Consider the following 25,296-nt stretch of genomic DNA (forward strand, 5'->3'; position numbering starts at 1 on the left):
TAAGAAGCAAGATCACCACCCATCTAGAAACCCATCAGTTACACAACCCAGGGCAACATGGGTTTAGAACAGGTCGCTCCTGTCTGTCTCAACTATTGGATCACTACGACAAGGTCCTAAATGCACTAGAAGACAAAAAGAATGCAGATATAATATATACAGACTTTGCAAAAGCCTTCGACAAGTGTGACCATGGCGTAATAGCGCACAAAATGCGTGCTAAAGGAATAACGGGAAAAGTTGGTAGATGGATCTATAATTTCCTCACTAGCAGAACACAGAGAGTAGTAGTCAACAGAGTAAAGTCCGAGGCAGCTACGGTGAAAAGCTCTGTTCCACAAGGCACAGTACTTGCTCCCATCTTGTTCGTCATCTTCATATCTGACATAGACAAGGATGCCAGCCACAGCACCGTGTCTTCCTTTGCAGATGACACCCGAATCTGCATGACAGTGTCTTCCATTGCAGACACTGCAAGGCTCCAGGCGGACATCAACCAAATCTTTCAGTGGGCTGCAGAAAACAATATGAAGTTTAACGATGAGAAATTTCAATTACTCAGATATGGTAAACACGAGGAAATTAAATCTTCATCAGAGTACAAAACAAATTCTGGCCACAAAATAGAGCGAAACACCAACGTCAAAGACCTGGGAGTGATCATGTCGGAGGATCTCACCTTCAAGGACCATAACATTGTATCAATCGCATCTGCTAGAAAAATGACAGGATGGATAATGAGAACCTTCAAAACTAGGGAGGCCAAGCCCATGATGACACTCTTCAGGTCACTTGTTCTATCTAGGCTGGAATATTGCTGCACAATAACAGCACCTTTCAAGGCAGGTGAAATTGCTGACTTAGAAAATGTACAGAGAACCTTCACGGAGCACATAACAGAGATAAAACACCTCAATTACTGGGAGCGCTTGAGGTTCCTGAACCTGTATTCCCTGGAACGCAGGCGGGAGAGATACATGATTATATACACCTGGAAAATCCTAGAGGGACTAGTACCGAACTTGCACACGAAAATCACTCACTACAAAAGCAAAAGACTTAGCAGACAATGCAACATCCCCCCAATGAAAAGCAGGGGTGTCACTAGCACGTTAAGAGACCATGCAATAAGTGTCATGGGCCCGAGACTGTTCAACTGCCTCCCAGCATACATAAGGGGGATTACCAACAGACCCCTGGCAGTCTTCAAGCTGGCACTGGACAAGTACCTAAAGTCGGTTCCTGACCAGCCGGGCTGTGGCGCGTACGTTGGTGTGCGTGCAGCCAACAGTAACAGCCTGGTTGATCTGGCTCCGATCCACCAGGAGGCTTGGTCACAGACCTGGCCGCGGTTGCGTTGACCCCTGGAACTCTCTCCAGGTAAACTCCAGGTAAATGATGTAGCACGTAATGAAAGTAGTTTGTTAGATTATATATTGGTGGATAAAAGGTTGATGGGTAGGCTCCAGGATGTACATGTTTATAGAGAGGCAACTGATATATCGGATCACTATTTAGTTGTAGCTACAGTTAGAGTAAGAGGTAGATGGGACAAGCGAAAGGTGACAACAACAAGTAAGAGGGAGGTGAAAGTGTATAAACTAATGGAGGAGGAAGTTCGGGTGAGATATAAGCGACTATTGGCATAAAGGTGGGCTAGTGCAAAGATGAGTAGTGGGGGGGTTGAAGAGGCTTGGAATAGTTTTAAAAATGCAGTATTAGAATGTGGGGCAGAAGTTTGTGGTTATAGAAGGGTGGGGGCAGGAGGAAAGTGGAGTGATTGGTGGAATGATGAAGTAAAGGATGTGATACAAGAGAAAAAAAGTTAGCTTATGAGAGGTTTTTACAAAGCAGAAGTGTCATAAGAAGAGCAGAATATATGGAGAGTAAAAGAAAGGTGAAGAGAGTGGTGAGAGAGTGCAAAAGGAGAGCAGATCATAGAGTGGGAGAGGTACTATCAAGAAATTTTAATGAAAATAAGAAAAAATTTTGGAGTGAGTTAAACAAGTTAAGAAAGCCTAGGGAACATATAGATTTGTCAGTTAAAAACAGAGAAGGAGAGTTAGTAGATGGGGAGATGGAGGTATTAGGTGGATGGCGAGAATATTTTGAGGAACTTTTAAATGTTGAGGAAGAAAGGGAGGTGGTAATTTCATGCACTTTCCAGGGAGGTATACCATCTTTTAGGAGTGAAGAAGAGCAGAATGTAAGTGTGGGGGAGGTACATGAGGCATTACGTAGAATGAAAGGAGGTAAAGCAGCTGGACCTGATGGGATCATGACAGAAACGTTAAAAGCAGGGGATGATATAGTGTTGGAGTGGTTGGTACTTTTGTTTAATAAATGTATGAAAGAGGGGAAGGTACCTAGGGATTGGCAGAGAGCATGTATAGTCCCTTTATATAAAGGGAAGGGGGACAAAAGAGATTGTAAAAATTATAGAGGAATAAGTTTACTGAGTATACCAGGAAAAGTGTATGGTAGGGTTATAATTGAAAGAATTAGAGGTAAGACAGAATGTAGGATTGAGGATGAGCAAGGAGGTTTCAGAGTGGGTAGGGGATGTGTAGATCAAGTGTTTACATTGAAGCATATATGTGAACAGTATTTAGATAAAGGTAGGGAAGTTTTTATTGCATTTATGGATTTAGAAAAGGCATATGATAGAGTGGATAGCGGAGCAATGTGGCAGATGCTGCAAGCATATGGAATAGTGGTAAGTTATTAAATGCTGTAAAGAGTTTGTATAAGGATAGTGAGGCTCAGGTTAGGGTGTGTAGAAGAGAGGGAGACTACTTCCCAGTAAAAGTAGGTCTTAGACAAGGATGTGTAATGTCACCATGGTTGTTTAATATATTTATAGATGGGGTTGTAAAAGAAGGAAATGCTAGGGTGTTTGGGAGAGGGGTGGGATTAAATTATGGGGAATCAAATACAAAATGGGAATTGACAGTTACTTTTTGCTGATGATACTGTGCTTATGGGAGATTCTAAAGAAAAATTGCAAAGGTTAGTGGTTGAGTTTGGGAGTGTGTGTAAAGGTAGAAAGTTGAAAGTGAACATAGAAAAGAGTAAGGTGATGAGGGTATCAAATGATTTAGATAAAGAAAAATTGGATATCAAATTGGGCAGGAGGAGTATAGAAGAAGTGAATGTTTTCAGATACTTGGGAGTTGACGTGTCGGCGGATGGATTTATGAAGGATGAGGTTAACCATAGAATTGATGAGGGGAAAAAAGATGAGTGGTGCGTTAAGGTATATGTGGAGTCAAAAAACGTTATCTATGGAGGCAAAGAAGGGAATGTATGAAAGTATAGTAGTACCAACACTCTTATATGGGTGTGAAGCTTGGGTTGTGAATGCAGCAGCGAGGAGACGGTTGGAGGCAGTGGAGATGTCCTGTCTAAGGGCAATGTGTGGTGTAAATATTATGCAGAAAATTCGGTGTGGAAATTAGGAGAAGGTGTGGAGTTGTTGAGGTGGTTTGGTCATTTAGAGAGAATGGATCAAAATAGACTGACATGGAGAGCATTTAAATCTGTAGGAGAAGGAAGACGGGGTAGGGGTCGTCCTCGAAAAGGTTGGAAGGAAGAGGTAAGGGAGGTTTTATGGGCGAGGGGCTTGGACTTCCAGCATGCGTGCATGAGCGTGTTCGATAGGAGTGAATGGAGACGAATGGTATTTGGGACCTCACGATCTGTTGGAGTGTGAGCAGGGTAATATTTAGTGAAGGGATTCAGGGAAACTGGTTATTTTTACATAGCCGGACTTGAGTCCTGGAAATGGGAAGTACAATGCCTGCACTCTAAAGGAGGGTTTTGGGATATTAGCAGTTTGGAGGGATATGTTGTGTATCTTTATACATATATGCTTCTAAACTGTTGTGTTCTGAGCACCTCTGCAAAAACAGTGATAATGTGTGAGTGAGGTGAAAGTGTTGAATGATGAAAGTATTTTCTTTTTGGGGATTTTCTTTCTTTTTGGGGATTTTCTTTCTTTTTGGGTCTCCCTACCTTGGTGGGAGACGGCCAACTTGTTGAAAAAAAAAAAAAAATGTTAAGTAAATGGCCACTAAAGTAAATTATGAGACATTTATTACGTTTCACTCCTTGTGGTTTTACAGACTGTGTATCCGGCCTCACAAATCAACTAGTTTTATGACAGTGTAATAAAAGTGGACTGTATATCTTTTGATTATAAGAAGGCATTTGATACAGAACAGCACAAGAAACTAGAATCAAATCTGGAGGTGGTGTTGGAAAGGCAAAGTGTGACAAATGGGGGTTCCACAAGGGTAAGTATTTGGACCAGTACTGTTTGTTGTGCAATACACAAATAACCCACATACAGGAGAGAGAATCTTACGACATTTCAGTCTGACTTGGACCATTTACAAAGTCACACTAACACTAATGGTCCAAGTCAGACCAAAACGTCATCGTAAGCTTCTCTCTCCTATGTGTGGGTTATCTGTGTACTGTTCCAGTCAAGGTATTGTGCCTTTTTATTCTCAGAGGTATCTTTGTTTGCAGATAATGTGAAATTAATGTGGAGAATACAAACAGGAGCAGACAAAGAAATATTACACACAGATCTGGATAAGCTACAGAGTTAGTCTGATGAGTAGTTATTAGAATTAAACCCCAGCAAATCAAGGAGAGTAAAAAGATGACAAAAACCAAGAGGAAGACAAAGGCTGCAAACCTCCCTGAGAGAGAAGTACAGTACCTCAGGGTGAGCACAGTTTCGAGCATATCACCTGAAGCCAACATCAACATAATAACCGCCACAGCAAACAAGGAGTCCCTTACGACACACTATATGTACATGTCAGGCCCATCTAGGAGTATGCAGTACCAGTATAGAGCCCACATCTGATAAAGCATATCAAAAAGCTGGAAAAAAGTGCAAAGGCTTGCCACAAAACTAGTCCCAGAGTTAAAGCATATGAACTATGAGAAAAGGCTAAAGGAGCTAAACCTGATGACATTCAAGAAGAGATAGATGAGGGGTGAATTGTTAACAATGCACAAAATACCAGGAGGAATTGATAGGATGGACAGGAATAGTCTGCTAGAGGTAGAAATAAGGTACATGAGGGCATAGCTGAAAGTTAAAAACATACTTGACTCACAGTAATGTTTGGTAATACAGGAGGCCCTCCACATTCGTGAGGGTTAAGGGTTCAAGAACCTGGCGAATCTTGAAAATTTGCGAATGTCTGGTGCGCAAATATGATTTAGGGAAATATAATAATAATGCATTGACCTTCATGTGTAGTAAGTTTTAAATGTAGCTATCACACCCTGATCAAGAGGTTGTATCAGGGAGGTTGTGTTTGGCAGCATGAACACAACCTCAACATCGTCACACATTCCCTCCAGTGATGGTGGGTGACCTGGAGCATTATCAAGAAGCAGGAGGATTTAGTTTGGGAGGCCCTTCTCTTGTAGGTATGCCCGTACCTCCATTTATTTATTTATTTATTTATTTATTTAGTAATTTTAGCATACATACAGAGGTACAAAAAAATACAGGTAAGAGCAGCATGCGAAAGCCACTTAAATGCATAGCATTACGGGCTGGCTTAAAATTAACTTAAGATTAACTAAGCAATGATGAAATCAGTGATAAAACATTATTGTAAACAGATAACTATAAAGCACAAATGAGTATTACAAAGACAGGTCATATGGTTGCATGCATTGCTGTACATTCAGTCGAATGGAGTATTCTGTTAGGAAGCAGTGGTGAAACCAGTCCGTACAGATGACGTTGGTGGTCCTTGCTTTTGGATTGTGCATCCAGAATACTAAAAGGAGATTCTTGTTGTGTCCCTTCAGTGCTCTGAGGTTGGCAGCTTTATAAATAAAGCCTGGCTTTACCATGTGCCCAGCAGTGTTAGCACATAGCATTACTGTGCATCAGTCTTTTGCAGCCTTGAACCCTGGCACACTCTTTATACCCTTAAAGTGGTCAGGAAGTGCAATAACCTAGACAGGAAAGAGCAGAAGCAGATTCCATACATAATTTTAAAAGTAGATATGATAGGGTTAACGAAGTTAGAGGAGAGAAATAAAACCAAGTAGCAGACAGCAGAGAGGTGGGCCCAGAAACCAAGACTTGACCCATGCATCCCCATACAAGTGGTGTCTATTTACTTAATTCTTCCCTTCTAGGCATCTCTCAGAAATTTTGACTCAAACACCTATATCATATATTGTACACAACTTGAATAAAGCAACCTTATACACATACAGTATTATTTTACATCTTACTAGCATGTTCATTATATAAGACTATTGAGCTTATACTTCATCCTTATTCAAGAGTGAAGAGAAAGAAAGATGCATGATAATCACTTGATAATGTATTATTATTATTATTATTATTATTATTATTATTATTATTATTATTTTTTTTTATTTTTTTTTTTAACAAGTCGGCCGTCTCCCACCAAGGCAGGGTGACCCAAAAAAGAGAGAAAATCCCCAAAAAGAAAATACTTTCAACATCATTCAACACTTTCACCTCACTCACACATAATCACTGTTTTTGCAGAGGTGCTCAGAACACAACAGTTTAGAAGCATATACGAATAAAGATACAAAACATATCCCTCCAAACTGCTAATATCTCGAACCCCTCCTTTAGAGTGCAGGCATTGTACTTCTCATTTCCAGGACTCAAGTCCGGCTATATAAAAATAACCGGTTTCCCTGAATCCCTTCACTAAATATTACCCTGCTCACACTCCAACAGATCGTCAGGTCCCAAATACCATTCGTCTCCATTCACTCCTATCGAACACGCTCATGCACACCTGCTGGAAGTCCAAGCCCCTCACCCACAACACCTCCCTTACCCCTTCCTTCCAACCTTTTCAAGGATGACCCCTACCCCGCCTTCCTTCCCATACAGATTTATACGCTCTCCATGTCATTCTACTTTGATCCATTCTCTCTAAATGACCAAACCACCTCAACAACCCCTCTTCAGCCCTCTGACTAATACTTTTATTAACTCCACACCTTCTCCTGATTTCCACACTCCGAATTTTCTGCATAATATTTACACCATACATTGCCCTTAGACAGGACATCTCCACTGCCTCCAACCGACTCCTCGCTGCTGCACTCACAACCCAAGGTTTCACACCCATATAAGTGTTGGTACTACTATACTTTCATATATTCCCTTCTTTGTCTCCATAGATAACGTTTTTTGTCTCCACATATACCTCAACGCACCACTCACCTTTTTTCCCTCATCAATTCTATGATTAACCTCGTCCTTCATAAATCTATCCGCCGACACATCAGCTCCCAAGTATCTGAAAACATTCACTTCTTCCATACTCCTCCCCAATTTGATATCCAATTTTTCTTTATCTAAATCATTTGATACCCTCATCGCCTTACTTTTTTCTATGTTCACTTTCAACTTTCTACCTTTACACACTCCCAAACTCATCCACTAACCTTTGCAATTTTTCTTTAGAATCTCCCATGAGCACAGTATCATCAGCAAAGAGCAACTGTGTCAATTCTCATTCTGTATTTGATTCCCCATAATTTAATCCCACCCCTCTCCCAAACACCCTAGCATTTACTTTTTACAACCCCATCTATAAATATATTAAACAACCATGGTGACATTACACATCCTTGTCTAAGACCTATTTTTACTGGGAAGTAGTCTCCCTCTCTTCTACACACCCTAACCTGAGCCTCACTATCCTCATAAAAACTCTTTACAGCATTTAGTAACTTACCACCTATTCCAAATACTTGCAACATCTGCCACATTGCTCCGCTATCCACTCTATCATATGCCTTTTCTAAATCCATAAATGCAATAAAAACTTCCCTATCTTTATCTAAATACTGTTCACATATATGCTTCAATGTCAACACTTGATCTGCACATCCCCTACCCACTCTAAAACCTCCTTGCTCATCCGCAATCCTACATCTCTAATTCTTTTAATTATAACCCTACCATACACTTTTCCTGGTATACTCAGTAAACTTATTCCTCTATAATTTTTACAATCTATTTTGTCCCCCTTCCCTTTATATAAAGGGACTATACATGCTCTCTGCCAATCCCTAGGTGCCTTCCCTTCTTTCATACATTTATTAAACAAAAATACCAACCACTTCAACACTATAATTAGGATGGGCCAAATTTATACAATATTTCATTAGTTTTATTACAAAATTGCTAATTTCAGAAGATGCAATAACAAAGCAAACTTAAGAGTAAGTGAATACAAATAACAATTCTGAATAAGTGTGGAGAGGGTAGGCTCACTATGACAAGTGTAGGGATAAAGTTCCCCAACAAGAGCATATATGTCACACATGATGCAATGCCTAGGAGCCAGACCTGTGTTTAACTAAGGAGTTAAAGATTCCGAGTCACTACCTTGTTTGCAGGCCAGCCCTTCATATAGAACTTAGATACAGTAGAAATCCAATTAAACAATAATTTAGAGATTACCAGGATACGTAATACTATATAGTAGTTTGAGTGTGTAGCAGAGCATATACAGTTGTGACTGCCCATTTCCAAGTCATTCTTATAAAAACCTTGTTTGTTTTGTGACGTACCAGTCTGACTATTTTTAACCCATAAACGGTCCAAACGTATATATACGTTTTTACCGCTAGTGCCCCAAACGTATATATACGTTTTATTTGTCATACATTTAACATTGCCACGATAAGCCTGAGTCACCGAGACATGAGAGAATGAGTGTGTGCACTCACTGTGTGCCATATTAAAATAACTGGGGATGCCTGGGTACCATGCTCTTTTTTCTTAGTAAAAAAAAAAAAACAATTTTTTTTCTCAAAAAAGTTGGGACACTATGGTAGAGAACATATATATACGTTTGGACTGTTTACGGGTTAAATAATCTATGGAAGTGCTTACTAAATACTGTACTATGATCAAATATAAATATCGTGAAAAACTCTTTACTCTAACCCGTAAACGGTCCAAGCAGATCTACGTTCACATGCGTAGTGCTCCAAAAGTAGATCTATGTTTTTTTAAATATTTTCAAATATAACAAAAAAAAGTAGATCAAAGTTTTTTACACATTTTCAAATGTAAAAAAAAAAAAGATGATCTACTTTTTTTACATACTATCAAATGTTGAAAAAACGTATATATACGTTTGGACCGTTTACGGGTTAAATATCTTACCTCAATCAGCCTTTTTCCAATGTTAGACTTAGGATATCCATCAACGCATTTGTAGTTCTCCCAATTTTTTACTTTGACAGACGTAGTGTTTAACCAGTTGATGAAGTTCTTTGAGCGGCAGTCACAAACGAAAGGATTGTCATCCAGTTTGATTTCAAGTCTGGGCTTACTCTTCATAAAGTCATCCAGATCAGCCATGGCCTGGTCAGAGAGCCTAGAAAAGAGCACCATATTAGAATATACACTGTACATATTATAATGGCCCTAGTGTTATTTCTCAGTTATAAATGCCTGCCTAATTTCCACTTAGAAAAAAGCACCTAAAATAAAGGAGAGAACAGCATTATAGAAAAAAAGAGAATCAAGAGATTTTTCCAGAGGAACACCATCTTTTCATAAAACCTTCTAAAGGCATCATAGAGCCCAAAATCAAAAGTTACACAAGGACAACTTGAAGATTTTAAGTATTATTATGCACCCCCCCCATACCCAACTTGTGGGTAATAATCCAAAGAGTACAGAGGTACTGTATATTCAAATTCAAATTTTTATTTCTTTGTATGCTGTCCAAGGATAATGTAGCTTACATGTAATAAAACATTGTTAGGCACAATGAAAGCCACTAGTATGTACTAGAAAGCCCACCAAGAAAAGAAACTAGAGCATATTGTCCATAAAGGAAAGAAGGGAGCTATGCTTCAATGATACATAATCCTGAATGTCAAGAACTAGAAAGTTTAACAAGAAGGCACCTAAAGAGGTTATTCAAATCGAAGTGAAGTTATTGAACCAATGAGAGATCTAGGACTTTGCCAGCATAGAAAGTCAGTCAAGCAATCTGTCATCACAGCTGGTGTACATGTAAATATGACGGTAAAATATGGAATCACTCTTCAATACTTAAAAGACAAGACCAGGAAACTGGAGATCAGTTCTTAAGAACATTATTATTATTATTACAATATCCATGGGGAAGAATTAAAAACATAGGGAGAGCCATACAGCACCTGGGGAATGGGAGATAAGCAGGTCTAACCCTAGGAATGGGAGGGTTACTTCCAATTCCTTGCAACAAAAGCCCTTCACCAGCATCAAGACACCCCCATCCCCTTCAAGGGTGTATCTCTATACGTATATGCTTCTAAACTGTTATATTCTGAGCACCTCTGCAAAAGCAGTGATAATGTGTGAGTGTGGTGAAAGTGTTGAATGATGATGAAAGTATTTTCTTTTTGGGGATTTTCTTTCTTTTTTTTGGGTCACCCTGCCTCGGTGGGAGACGACCGACTTGTTGAAAAAAAAAAAAAAAAAAAAAAAAATACATGGAGTCTACCTGGAGGGTGTTCCATGGGTCAACACCCCTGCGGCATAGTCCATGATCAGGCCTCAGGGTGGATCAGGGCCTTGTCAACCAGACTGCTGCTGCTGGCCACATGCAATCCAACATATGAAACACAGCCTGGCTGGTCAGGTACTGACTTTAGGTGTCTGTCCAGCTCCCTCTTCAAGACAGATAGAAATCTATTGGTAATCCCCTTTATGTATGATGCAAGCCAGCTGAACAGTCTTGGACCCCTGACACTTACTGTGTTAGGTGCAGAGCAAGATTTTATTGTGAAAAATAAAAGCTTGCAATGTATCTCTGTATTCACTGAATAGTCGTGCAAACCCAATTAGGCAAGTTCAAATATACCTAGTTCGTATTCCTAAACTTTCTTACCTGGAAATCATGTTGCGCTCCAAGTCAATATATATTAAAGAATGAAGACAATCAATCCTGAAGTCAAAATCAATAAGCCTGTTGTCACCCAACAGCACCTGTTCCAACTCCTGAAGCTGACAAAACACCTTTGAATTGCCTCCAATGCTCCAGATCTCATTTTGCTCAAGATGTAATATCTTCAGGTAACTGCGGACAAAAAAAAAAAACATATACAGTACTATACATAATGTGCTGTAAAAGGTGTGCATAAATGCAGAAGTATTTTCCAACAGAAGTAGGACTTAGAAAAACAATAATGATGTCACTATGGTTGTCTAATGCCTCACGAAATCGTAATGACACGATTGCAAACAAACCATACCACGGGCGGGATTTGAACCTGCAGTCTGAGAGTCTCAAAACTCCAGACCGTCGCGTTAGCCACTGGACCAGCTAGCTGGTCCAGTGGCTAACGCGACGGTCTGGAGTTTTGAGACTCTCTGACCGTGGGTTCAAATCCCGCCCGTGGTATGGGTTGTCTAATGCATTTAGATGGAGTTGCAAAAGAAGCGAATACTGGTGTTGCAGAGAGGGGCAGGCTTAGATTATTATTATTATTCTTGGTAGTAGGTTGGTAGACAGCAACCGCCCAGGGAGGTACTACCGTCCTGTCAAGTGAGCGTAAAACGAAAGCCTGTAATTGTTTTACATGATGGTAGGATTGCTGGTATCCTTTTTTCTGTCTCATAAACATGCAAGATTTCAGGTACATCTTGCTACTTCTACTTACATTTAGGTCACACTACACATACATGTACAAGCATATATATACACACACCCCTCTGGGTTTTCTGCTCTTTTCTTTCTAGTTCTTGTTCATTTCCTCTTATCTCCATGGGGAAGTGGAACAGAATTCTTCCTCCGTAAGCCATGCATGTTGTAAGAGGCGACTAAAATGCCGGGAGCAAGGGGGTAGTAACCCCTTCTCCCGTATAAATTACTAAATTTGAAAAGAGAAACTTCCGTTTTTCTTTTTGGGCCACCCTGCCTCAGTGGGATACGGCCAGTTTGTTGAAAAAAAATTATTATTATTATTATTATTATTATTATTATTATTATTATTATTATTATTATTATTATTATTATTATAAACAAATTCCAAACCCATATGGGTTATACAGAATAACAGATAATTATTCTCATATGTTACCTATAACCAATTCAATTCAATTCAATTCAATTCAAATTCAAAGTTTATTCTCTATAAGGATTACAATGCTGAGTTTACAGAATTTGGTTATTGAGTGGTTTACATGTAGTAAAATACTAATTACAGAGGGGGCCACTAGAACACCTAGCATGGCTAGGCATTTCAGGCAGACTTAGATTAATTCTTAACTTTAAAATATTACAAATTATGAGGTAAGTTGGTATTATGGCTAAGTGACTAAATACTAGTTTGTGAGTTTAGCAATGCGAATGCTTTTGTTTTGGCACAATACATAATTTCAGTATTGGAGTATCACAGGCCAACTTATGACTAGTTAGGATTCATTATTTTAAGATTGAGATTGATATTTCTGTTTATGGTCAAATGGGTGAGTGAGTGTAAGTGTGAACCACCAGGTGGTATTCGTGTAATTAGTTGACGGGGTATATAAGTATAAGGATATATAAGTATACAAGATACAATATAGGGTGTAATAACAGTAGTTTGTTGGACTATGTATTGGTAGATAAAAGACTGATGGGTAGACTTCACGATGTACATGTTTATAGAGGGGCCAGAGATATATCAGGTCACTTTTTAGTTGTAGCTACAGTGAGAGTAAAAGGTAGATGGGATACAAGGAAAACAAAAGCAGAAAGTAAGAGAGAGAGGTGAAGGAATACAAATTAAAGAAGGAGGCAGTAAGGGTAAGATATAAACAACTGCTGGAGGACAGATGGGCTAGTGAGAGTATAGGCAATGGGGTAGAAGATGTATGGGGTAAGTTTAAGAATATAGTGTTAGAGTGTTCAGCAGAAGTTTGTGGATACAGGAAAGTGGGTGAGGGAGGGAAGAACAGCGATTCGTGGAATGATGTAAAGAGAGTAGTAAGAGAGACAAAGTTAGTATATCAGACGCTTTTACAAAGTAGAAGTGATGCAAGGAGGGAGGAGTATATGGAAAGAAAAAGAGAGGTAAAGAGAGTGGTGGAGCAATGTAAAAAGAGAGCAAATGAGAGCGAGTGAGATGTTATCAACAAATTTTGTTAAAAATAAGAAAAAGTTTTGGAGTGAGATTAACAAGTTAAGAAAGCCTAAGGAACAAATGGATTTGTTAGTTAAAAATAGGAGAGGAGAGTTATTAAAGGGAGAGTTAGCAGTATCAGGAAGATGGAGGGAATAGTACTTTGATGAACTGTTAAATGTTGATGAAGATGGGGAAGCTGTGATTTTGTGTATAAGGCAAGGAGAAATAACATCTTATAGGAGTGAGGAAGAACTAGTTGTGAGTGTGGGGAAAGTGCATGGGGCAATCGGTAGAATGAAAGGGGGTAAAGCAATTGGGATTGATGGGATAAAGAGAGAAATGTCAAAAGCAGGTGAGGATATAGTTCTGGAGTGGTTAGTGTTTCTATTTAATAAATGTATGGAAGAGGGTAAGGTATCAAGGAACTGGCAGAGTGCATGCATAGTTCCTTTGGATAAAGGCAAAGGGGACAAAAGTGAGTGTAAAAATTATAGGGGAATAAGACTGCTGAGTTCTCCATGCGGAAGTGGAACAGAATTCTTCCTCCATAAGCCATGCGTGTCGTAAGAGGCAACTAAAATGCCGGGAGCAAGGGGTTAGTAACCCCTTATCCTGTATACAATACTAAAATTGAAAAGATAATTTTTTTTTCTTTTTGGGCCACCCTGCTTTAGTGGGATACGGCCAGTTTGTTGAAAGAAGAAGACTGCTGAGTATACCTGGTAAAGTGTATGGTAGTCATATTGAAAGAATTAAGAGTACGACAGAGAGCAGGATAGCAGATGAACAAGGAGGCTTTAGGAAGGGTAGCAGGTGTGTAGACCAAGTGTTTGCAGCGAAACATACAGGTGAACAGTACTTAGATAAGGGTAAAGAGGTTTTTGTGGCATTTATGTATTTGGAAAAGGCGTAATGACAGGGTGGATAGGGGGGCAATGTGGTAGATGTTGCAAATGTATGGAATAAGAGGTAGGTTATTGAAAGCAGTGAAGAATGTTTGCAAGGATAGTGAGGCTCAGGTTAGAGTATGTAGATGAGAGGGAGATTATTTCCCAGTAAAAATAGGCCTCAGACAGGGATGTGTGATGTCACCATGATTGCTCAATATATTTATAGATGGAGTTGTAAGAGAAGTGAATGCTCGGGTGTTGGCAAGAGGTCTGGGGTTAAAAGATAAAGAATCTAACACAAAGTGGGAGTTGTCGCATTTGCTCTTTGCTGATGACACTGTGCTTTTGGGAGATTCTGAAGAGAAGTTGCAGAGGCTGGTTGATGAGTTTGGTAGGGTATGTAAAAGAAGGAAATTAAATGTGAATATAGGAAAGAGTAAGGTGATGAGGATAACAAAAAAAATTAGGTAATGAAAGATTGGATATCAGATTGGAGGGAGAGAGTATGGAGGAGGTGAATGTATTCAGATATCTGGGAGCAGATGGGTCTATGAAAGATGAGGTGAATCATAGAATTGACAAGGAGAAAAAGGTGAGTGGTGCACTGAGGAGTCTGAGGAGACAAAGAACTTTATCCATGAAAGCAAAGAGGGAAATGTATGAGAGTATAGTTATACCAACGCTTTTGTATGGGTGTGAGGCATGGGTGGTGAATGTTGCAACAAGTAGAAGGCTGGAGACAGTGGAGATGTCATGTCTGAGGGCAATGTGTGGTGTGAATATAATGCAAAGAATCTGTAGTTTTGAGATTAGGAGGAGGTGTGGGATTACCAAAACTATTATCCAGAGGGCTGAGGAGGGCTTACTGAGATGGTTTGGACATGTAGAGAGAATGGAATGAAATAGAATGACTTGAGAGTGTATAAATCTGTAGTGGAGGGAAGGCTGGGTAGGGGTCAGCCTAGGAAAGGTTGGAGTGAGGGGGTAAAGGAGGTTTTGTGTGCAAGGGGCTTGGACTTCCAGCAAGTGTGCGTGAGCATGTTAGATAGGAGCAAATGAAGACAAATGGTTTTTAGGACTTGAAATGCTGTTGGAGTGTGAGTAAGGTAACATTTATGAAGGGATTCAGGGAAACTGGCATGCCAGACTTGATTCCTGGAAATGGGAAGTACTGTGCCGGCACTCTGAAGGAGGGGTGTTAATGTTGCAGTTTTATAACTGTAGTGCAAGCATGCCTCTGGCAAGACAGTGATGGAGTGAATTATGATGAGAGTTTTTCTTTTTCAGGCCACCCTGCCTTGGTGGGAGACGGCCGATGTGTTAATAAAAAAAAAATATTCTCATATGTAGTGTGAGTTGTCACAGCTGCCATTAACTGATGAAAGTGCTTCTGTGGGATTCTGAAGAGAAGCTGCAGAGACTAATAGAAGAATTTGGGAGTATGTGTAAAAGAAGAAAGTGGGAAAGAAGGCAGTGGAGATGTGGTGTGAATATTTCGAAGAGATTAAAAAGCGTAGGAATTACAAGATGGTGTGATGGTATGAAAGGCATAATTCAGAGAGCAAAGGAGGGGTTGTTGAGATGGTTTATTCATTTAGAAGGAATGGAGTAAGAAAGGTTGATCAATTATTGTACTGTATATGAATATCAGAGCTAAACCCAAATGGATTATACAGCATAGGAAGACCAAGGTGAAAGACTCTGGACTTGGTGGAAAGAGGTGTTGAGATATCTAAGAAAGAATTGATAAAAGGATCTGAAAGAGGTTTTGTGTAATAGGTGCTTGAGCATACAGCACACAAGTATAAAAATGTTAGAGGATTGAGTGGAAAAAAGTGATTTTTGGTATTTGAAGTACAGTAACCTCTAAAAAAGTAATTCAGAAAAACTAGTTAGCCAAACTTGATTTTTGGAAATGGAAAGAACACTGTGTTTACCTTGAAGGATGGGTGGGAATGTTGCAGCTGTGTGCATGAGTTATTTAAACTGTGATGTCAGTGCATTCTGGAAAGACAGCTAGAGAAAGAATAATAGTTAAGATTTGCACCTGCCTTGGTAGGAAAAGATCTGCTTTTTAAACAAGTGGCCTGGTGCCCCTTGGCCTGGTGGCAAAAACTCTCGCTTTACATGATGAGGGTACAGGTTCGATTCCCAGCAAAAGGGTGGAAACATTGGGTGTGTTTCCTGACCCCGGTTGTCTATGTTCATCAGTAAAATGGGTACCTGGGTGTTAGTTGACTGGTGTGGGTCATATCCTGGGACAAAACTGACCTAATTTGCCCTAAATGCTCTGCATAACAAGTGGCTTTCTATATAGTAGTATGTCATTGATGTCAGCTAGGCCTGTATACCTTGTACATGTAATAAATAAAGATATTATTATATTATTATTCTTTCTTCTTTCAACACACCGGCTGTATCCCACCGAGGCGGGGTGGCCCCCCAAAAAAATGAAAGTTTCTCCTTTTACATTTAGTAATATATACAGGAGAAGGGGATACTAGCCCCTTGCTCCTGGCATTTATATTATTATTATTATCAGTAAAATAGGTACCTGGGTGTTAGTCGACTGGTGTGGTCACATCCCCAGACAAAACTGACCTAATTTGCCTGAAATGCTCTGCTCAGCTCAGCTAGGCCTGTATACCTTGTACATGTACTTGTAGAAATAAAAGATATTATTATTATATTATAATTATGAGCAAATTTAGGTAGTAGGTTGGTAGACAGCAACCGCCCAGGGAGGTACTACCGTCCTGCCAAGTGAGTGTAAAACGAAAGCCTGTAATTGTTTTACATGATGGTAGGATTGCTGGTGTCTTTTGTCTTTCTCGTAAACATGCAAGATTTCAGGTATGTCTTGCTACTTCTACTTACACTTAGGTCACACTACACATACATGTACAAACATATATATACACACCCATCTGGGTTTTCTTCTATTTTCTTTCTAGTTCTTGTTCTTGTTTATTTCCTCTTACCTCCATGGGGAAGTGGAACAGAATTCTTCCTCCGTAAGCCATGTGTGTTGTACGAGGCGACTAAAATGCCGGGAGCAAGGGGCTAGCAACCTCTTTTCATGTATATATTACTAAATGTAAAAGGAGGAACTTTCGTTTTTCCTTTTGGGCCACCCCACCTCGGTGGGATATGGCCGGTGTGTTAAAAAAAAAAAAAAAATTATGAGCAAAGTAACATTTATGTAAGGATTCAGGGAAACTAGTTAGCTCATGTCCCATACATTGATTGCTGGAATACTCAGCTTAAACATTAAGGTCAGTGGTTCAATCCTTGGTACAGGAGGAAACATTAGAACATGGTTCCTTAAGACACCTGCTGTCTCTGTTCACCTATCAGTAAAATAGGTACCTGGGTGTTAGTCGAATGGTGTGGGTCGCATTCTGGGGACAAAACTGACTTAATTTGCCAAAAATGCTCTGTATAACAAAGGCTTTCTATATAATATGTCATTGATGTTAGCTATGATCTGTATAAGTTGTATCATGTACTTGTAGAAATAGAGACTATTTTTTTTTTTTTTTTTTTTTTTTTTTTTTTTTTTTTTTTTTTTTTTTTTATTATCACACTGGCCGATTCCCACCAAGGCAGGGTGGCCCGAAAAAGAAAAACTTTCACCATCATTCACTCCATCACTGTCTTGCCAGAAGGGTGCTTTACACTACAGTTTTTAAACTGCAACATTAACACCCCTCCTTCAGAGTGCAGGCACTGTACTTCCCATCTCCAGGACTCAAGTCCGGCCTGCCGGTTTCCCTGAATCCCTTCATAAATGTTACTTTGCTCACACTCCAACAGCACGTCAAGTATTAAAAACCATTTGTCTCCATTCACTCCTATCAAACACGCTCACGCATGCCTGCTGGAAGTCCAAGCCCCTCGCACACAAAACCTCCTTTACCCCCTCCCTCCAACCCTTCCTAGGCCGACCCCTACCCCGCCTTCCTTCCACTACAGACTGATACACTCTTGAAGTCATTCTGTATCGCTCCATTCTCTCTACATGCCCGAACCACCTCAACAACCCTTCCTCCGCCCTCTGGACAACAGTTTTGGTAATCCCGCACCTCCTCCTAACTTCCAAACTACGAATTCTCTGCATTATATTCACACCACACATTGCCCTCAGACACGACATCTCCACTGCCTCCAGCCTTCTCCTCGCTGCAACATTCATCACCCACGCTTCACACCCATATAAGAGCGTTGGTAAAACTATACTCTCATACATTCCCCTCTTTGCCTCCAAGGACAAAGTTCTTTGTCTCCACAGACTCCTAAGTGCACCACTCACTCTTTTTCCCTCATCAATTCTATGATTCACCTCATCTTTCATAGACCCATCCGCTGACACGTCCACTCCCAAATATCTGAATACGTTCACCTCCTCCATACTCTCTCCCTCCAATCTGATATTCAATCTTTCATCACCTAATCTTTTTGTTATCCTCATAACCTTACTCTTTCCTGTATTCACCTTTAATTTTCTTCTTTTGCACACCCTACCAAATTCATCCACCAATCTCTGCAACTTCTCTTCAGAATCTCCCAAGAGCACAGTGTCATCAGCAAAGAGCAGCTGTGACAACTCCCACTTTGTGTGTGATTCTTTATCTTTTAACTCCACGCCTCTTGCCAAGACCCTCGCATTTACTTCTCTTACAACCCCATCTATAAATATATTAAACAACCACGGTGACATCACACATCCTTGTCTAAGGCCTACTTTTACTGGGAAAAAATTTCCCTCTTTCCTACATACTCTAACTTGAGCCTCACTATCCTCGTAAAAACTCTTCACTGCTTTCAGTAACCTACCTCCTACACCATACACTTGCAACATCTGCCACATTGCCCCCCTATCCACCCTGTCATACGCCTTTTCCAAATCCATAAATGCCACAAAGACCTCTTTAGCCTTATCTAAATACTGTTCACTTATATGTTTCACTGTAAACACCTGGTCCACACACCCCCTACCTTTCCTAAAGCCTCCTTGTTCATCTGCTATCCTATTCTCCGTCTTACTCTTAATTCTTTCAATTATAACTCTACCATACACTTTACCAGGTACACTCAACAGACTTATCCCCCTATAATTTTTGCACTCTCTTTTATCCCCTTTGCCTTTATACAAAGGAACTATGCATGCTCTCTGCCAATCCCTAGGTACCTTACCCTCTTCCATACATTTATTAAATAATTGCACCAACCACTCCAAAACTATATCCCCACCTGCTTTTAACATTTCTATCTTTATCCCATCAATCCCGGCTGCCTTGCCCCCTTTCATTTTACCTACTGCCTCACGAACTTCCCCCACACTCACAACTGGCTCTTCCTCACTCCTACAAGATGTTATTCCTCCTTGCCCTATACACGAAATCACAGCTTCCCTATCTTCATCAACATTTAACAATTCCTCAAAATATTCCCTCCATCTTCCCAATACCTCTAACTCTCCATTTAATAACTCTCCTCTCCTATTTTTAACTGACAAATCCATTTGTTCTCTAGGCTTTCTTAACTTGTTTATCTCACTCCAAAACTTTTTCTTATTTTCAACAAAATTTGTTGATAACAGCTCACCCACTCTCTCATTTGCTCTCTTTTTACATTGCTTCACCACTCTCTTAACTTCTCTCTTTTTCTCCATATACTCTTCCCTCCTTGCATCACTTCTACTTTGTAAAAACTTCTCATATGCTAACTTTTTCTCCCTTACTACTCTCTTTACATCATCATTCCACCAATCGCTCCTCTTCCCTCCTGCACCCACTTTCCTGTAACCACAAACTTCTGCTGAACACTCTAACACTACATTTTTAAACCTACCCCATACCTCTTCGACCCCATTGCCTATGCTCTCATTAGCCCATCTATCCTCCAATAGCTGTTTATATCTTACCCTAACTGCCTCCTCTTTTAGTTTATAAACCTTCACCTCTCTCTTCCCTGATGCTTCTATTCTCCTTGTATCCCATCTACCTTTTACTCTCAGTGTAGCTACAACTAGAAAGTGATCTGATATATCTGTGGCCCCTCTATAAACATGTACATCCTGAAGTCTACTCAACAGTCTTTTATCTACCAATACATAATCCAACAAACTACTGTCATTTCGCCCTACATCATATCGTGTATACTTATTTATCCTCTTTTTCTTAAAATATGTATTACCTATAACTAAACCCCTTTCTATACAAAGTTCAATCAAAGGGCTCCCATTATCATTATTATTATTATTATGCCGGGAGAAAGGGGTTCGTAACCACTTCTCCTGTATAAATTACTAAATTTAAAAAGAGAAACTTTCATTTTTCTTTTTGGGCCACCCTGCCTTGGTGGGATACGGCCGGTTTGTTGAAAAAAAAAATTATTATTAAAGGTGGAAAATACAATGTTTGCACTCTGACGGAGGAGTGTGAATGTTGCAGTCTGGAGGGTCATTTGAATTTTGAATCTGTTTCCTTTTCTTTGGGGGGTCACTCTAATTTGGTAGGAGATAGTTAGTGTATGACCAAAATATTTTCATTATTAATTTTTCTCCTTTTTCTAAATAGCTCTTGTTCTTCTTTATTTCTTCTATTGTCCATGGGGAAGTGGAAAAGAATCTTTCCTCCGTAAGCCATGCGTGTCGTATGAGGCAACTAAAATGCCGGGAGCAATGGGCTAGTAACCCCTTCTCCTGTAGACATTTACTAAAAAAGAGAAGAAGAAAAACTTTATAAAACTGGGATGCTTGAATGTGCGTGGATGTAGTGCGGATGACAAGAAACAGATGATTGCTGATGTTATGAATGAAAAGAAGATTTAGTAAGGCTTTTGATAGAGTTCCACACCATAGACTGTTAAAGAAAGTGGCAGCTCATGGCATTGGGGGAAAAGTGCTCTCGTGGATCGAGTCATGGCTCACTGACAGGAAGCAGAGAGTGTCCATAAATGGGGTTAAATCCGAGTGGGGATCTTTAACAAGTGGCGTTCCACAGGGATCAGTCTTGGGCCCGTTGTTGTTTATAATATATATCAATGATCTTGATGAGGGAATTACTAGTGATATGAGCAAATTCGCCGATGACACAAAGATAGGTAGGATAATTGATTCAAACGTAGATGTTATGGAACTTCAGGAGGATTTAAACAAACTCTATTCTTGGTCAGAAAAGTGGCAGATGCAGTTCAATGTAGATAAATGCAAGGTTCTGAAGCTTGGGAGTGCCCATAACCCTAGTACTTATTAATGACGTAGAACTTAGCCATACAGATTGCGAAAAGGACTTGGAGGTTATGGTGAGCAGCAACCTTAAACCAAGACAGCAATGCCTAAGCGTACGTAATAAGGCAAACAGATTACTGGGATTTATATCAAGTGTAAGCAACAGAAGTCCAGAGGTCATACTGCAGCTTTATACATCATTAGTAAGGCCTCACCTAGATTATGCAGCTCAGTTCTGGTCTCCATATTACAGAATGGACATAAATTCGTTAGAAAACATTCAGCATAGGATGACTAAATTAATACACAGCATTAGAAATCTTCCTTATGAAGAAAGATTGAAGACTCTTAAGTTACATTCACTTGTTAGACGAAGAATGAGGGGAGACCTGATCGAAGTGTATAAGTGGAAGATAGGTATTAATAAAGGGGATATTAACAAGGTCTTGAGGATGTCTCTCCAAGAGAGAACCCACAGTAATGGATTTAAATTAGATAAGTTTAGATTTAGAAAGGACATAGGAAAGTATTGGTTTGGAAATAGGGTAGTAGATGAGTGGAACAGTCTACCTAGTTGGGTTATTGAGGCTGGGACTTTGGGTAGTTTCAAATTTAGGTTGGATAAGTACATGAGTGGGAGGGGTTGGATTTGAGTGGGACTTTCACATCAGAGCTTATTTCTTGGGTGGCATTGAAAATTGGGTTGGGCAAATGTTTTGTTAGTGGGATAAATTGTAAGGACCTGCCTAGTATGGGCCAACAGGCCTCCTGCAGTGTTCCTGCTTTCTTATGTTCTTATGTCCTGGCCCTAAGCGAAACAAAGCTGAAGGGGGTAGGGAAGTTTCGGTGGGGGGAAATAAATGGGATTAAATCTGGAGTATCTGAGAGAGTTACAGCAAAGGAAGGGGTAGCAGTAATGTTGAAGGATCAGTTATGGAAGGAGAAAAGAGAATATGAATGTGTAAATTCAAGAATTATGTGGATTAAAGTAAAGGTTGGATGCGAAAAGTGGGTCATAATAAGCGTGTATGCACCTGGAGAAGAGAGGAATGTAGAGGAGAGAGAAAGATTTTGGGAGATGTTAAGTGAATGTATAGGAGCCTTTGAACCAAGTGAGAGAGTAATTGTGGTAGGGGATCTGAATGCTAAAGTAGGAGAAACTTTTAGAGAGGGTGTGGTAGGTAAGTTTGGGGTGCCAGGTGTAAATGATAATGGGAGCCCTTTGATTGAACTTTGTATAGAAAGGGGTTTAGTTATAGGTAATATATATTTTAAGAAAAAGAGGATAAATAAGTATACAAGATATGATGTGGGGCAAAATGACAGTAGTTTGTTGGATTATGTATTGGTAGATAAAAGACTGTAAAGTAAAAGGACACAAGTGCAACTAATGTGACATTTATTGTGGCAACGTTTCGCTCTCCAGGAGCTTTATCAAGCCATTACAAACAATACATGGACACAGAGGGTATATAAAGGCTCAGAGTGAGGTGAATACTAGTGAGGTACCATTTCGATGTTCACTAGTGGTAGTAGTAGTAGTAGTAGTAGTAGTAGTGGTAGTGACAAAAGTAATACAATATGGTAGAGCAATTAATTCGTACATGAGTAAAAGGATATAAAAGCTATTACTTGGGTAACATAAAAATAGGTTGGACAAATATAAACTGGAATGAGGCAGGTTGTTTCAGTGTTCACTCTCTGTGCTTTGTGTAGTATAACAGGAGAGACTATGTGATGGCAGGGTTTACTGTTTTCAGGAGGATTCTTGCTAAGACTTCGGAGATGGTGAAGCTGCCGTTGTTTTGTTTAATTGTATTCGAAACAGCGATCAGTGCTGATTCAAGGCACTTGCGTGTGCGGAAATTAGTTTCTTTTATCACTAATTGGGCGTCTCTGAATTTCATAAGATGATTGGTGGAATTTCGGTGTTGTACACAGGCGTTGTTTAAGTTGTCGTTCCTACATGCGTATATGTGTTCATTGAGGCGGGTGTCGAGGTTTCTTGCTGTTTCACCTACGTAGATCTTGTCACAGCCTCCACAGGGTATAGTGTAAACTCCTGCATTGACTGGTTCGTGGTGCTTGGGTTTTGTCCTGGTTAGATCCTTTATTGAAGTGGTAGAAGCGATGGCGACTCTGGTGTTAGCTTGTGAAAGTACTTTTGAGACGTTTAGTGCAACCTGGCTGTTGGGAAGAATTATGACTTTGTTGGGAGCGGTGTTGATGCGTGGAGAATTGATGATCTGAAGAGCTCTTTTCTTGCAGTCTTTGATGAAAAAAGAGGGAAATTGTAACTCAGTGAATGTTTGGTGAATGTAAGTACATTCCTCGTCAAGAAACTCAGGACTACAAATTCGGTATGCTCTTAGGAAAAACCCGATGATGATGCCTCTTTTGGTCTTGGTATCTTGACTGGAATAGAAGTGTGTGAGATCATTTTTATTGGTGGGTTTCCGATAAACTTGAAATCTTAGGTTGTTGTCTACTTTGTGAATGAGGACGTCGAGGAAAGGTAGCTTGTCATTGGACTCTTCTTCTAGTGTAAACTGAATCGCTGGTTCAACTGCGTTGAGCCTTGCCTGAAGATCCCGTACATCAAAACGTTTTGGAGTTATTACGAGGACATCGTCCACGTAACGTAACCAAGTGACGCTTGAAGGGATGATGTACAACACCGAAATTCCACCAATCATCTTATGAAATTCAGAGACGCCCAATTAGTGATAAAAGAAACTAATTTCCGCACACGCAAGTGCCTTGAATCAGCACTGATCGCTGTTTCGAATACAATTAAACAAAACAACGGCAGCTTCACCATCTCCGAAGTCTTAGCAAGAATCCTCCTGAAAACAGTAAACCCTGCCATCACATAGTCTCTCCTGTTATACTACACAAAGCACAGAGAGTGAACACTGAAACAACCTGCCTCATTCCAGTTTATATTTGTCCAACCTATTTTTATGTTACCCAAGTAATAGCTTTTATATCCTTTTACTCATGTACGAATTAATTGCTCTACCATATTGTATTACTTTTGTCACTACCACTACTACTACTACTACTACTACTACTACCACTAGTGAACATCGAAATGGTACCTCACTAGTATTCACCTCACTCTGAGCCTTTATATACCCTCTGTGTCCATGTATTGTTTGTAATGGCTTGATAAAGCTCCTGGAGAGCGAAACGTTGCCACAATAAATGTCACATTAGTTGCACTTGTGTCCTTTTACTTTACATATTGTCGGTAATTCTACCAACTTTATTACAATCTGTCGGACACCGCAACATAATGGACATTTCATGCAGACGTTATTTGGACACCCTTCTTCGTGCTCACAGCTATCGCAACAGACACAACTTCCTACAAGATTGCCTGGCAGAGAAGGTGATCCCTAAGTCTACTCCTGCACAACTCTCCAACTCCAAGCACCCCTTCTCTCCAGCTACCCAAGCTTACTTAACTGAATGTGCCGAAGAACTTTCTAACATCGCTAAGGAAACCTTTGAAACTGCAAGGAATATGAGGGCCAATCTTCAGATTGACCAACACACTGCTGAGCATATTCTCAGCACAGTCACCACAGCTAACCTCCAACAGAAGATCAAACTCAATCGCAAACTTCAGTACCTCTGCACTAACAGTCGATGGAAGGAAATGGGACGCGAATCCCTGATAAACAACTTATCGTCACGCACCTTAACCGACTACGAGAAACAAGCACTGAGTCTGGGACTCAAATTTACCACCAACATACGCAAACCTAACTATCAACTCAATCTTGTTACCAGGAACCATAGACACAGTGACAGCAACTTCCAGAAGGGTTATATACAGGGCCTTCTCACTGCAGCTTTATGTGAACCTTCTTCTTCTAATCTTCCTAGAAGATACATCACTGCCCTTAAGGACCTCGCCAACGACCCCAACATTATCGTCACCACCGCCGACTAAGGAGGTGGAGTCGTCATACTCAACACCAGTGACTACAACACTAAAATGATGGACCT

At 40.0% G+C, this 25,296-nt stretch overlaps 1 protein-coding gene across 2 annotated transcripts in view; it reads right to left on the minus strand.

Moving 5' to 3' along the window:
- The window catches only part of LOC128699644 (trophoblast glycoprotein), a 58,706-nt gene that overhangs the window by 3,646 nt on the left and 29,764 nt on the right, over nucleotides 1-25,296 (minus strand). For both annotated transcript variants that reach the window (XM_070099361.1, XM_070099362.1), the window contains exons 5-6: nucleotides 10,938-11,126; nucleotides 9,218-9,431 (exon numbers count right to left, since the gene is read on the minus strand). In XM_070099361.1, the coding sequence (XP_069955462.1) occupies nucleotides 9,218-9,431; nucleotides 10,938-11,126 (403 nt within the window). The remainder of the gene's footprint in view (nucleotides 1-9,217; nucleotides 9,432-10,937; nucleotides 11,127-25,296) is intronic.

Source organism: Cherax quadricarinatus, chromosome 67 (assembly GCF_038502225.1).
Source record: "Cherax quadricarinatus isolate ZL_2023a chromosome 67, ASM3850222v1, whole genome shotgun sequence".
Classification (NCBI taxonomy): domain Eukaryota; kingdom Metazoa; phylum Arthropoda; class Malacostraca; order Decapoda; family Parastacidae; genus Cherax; species Cherax quadricarinatus.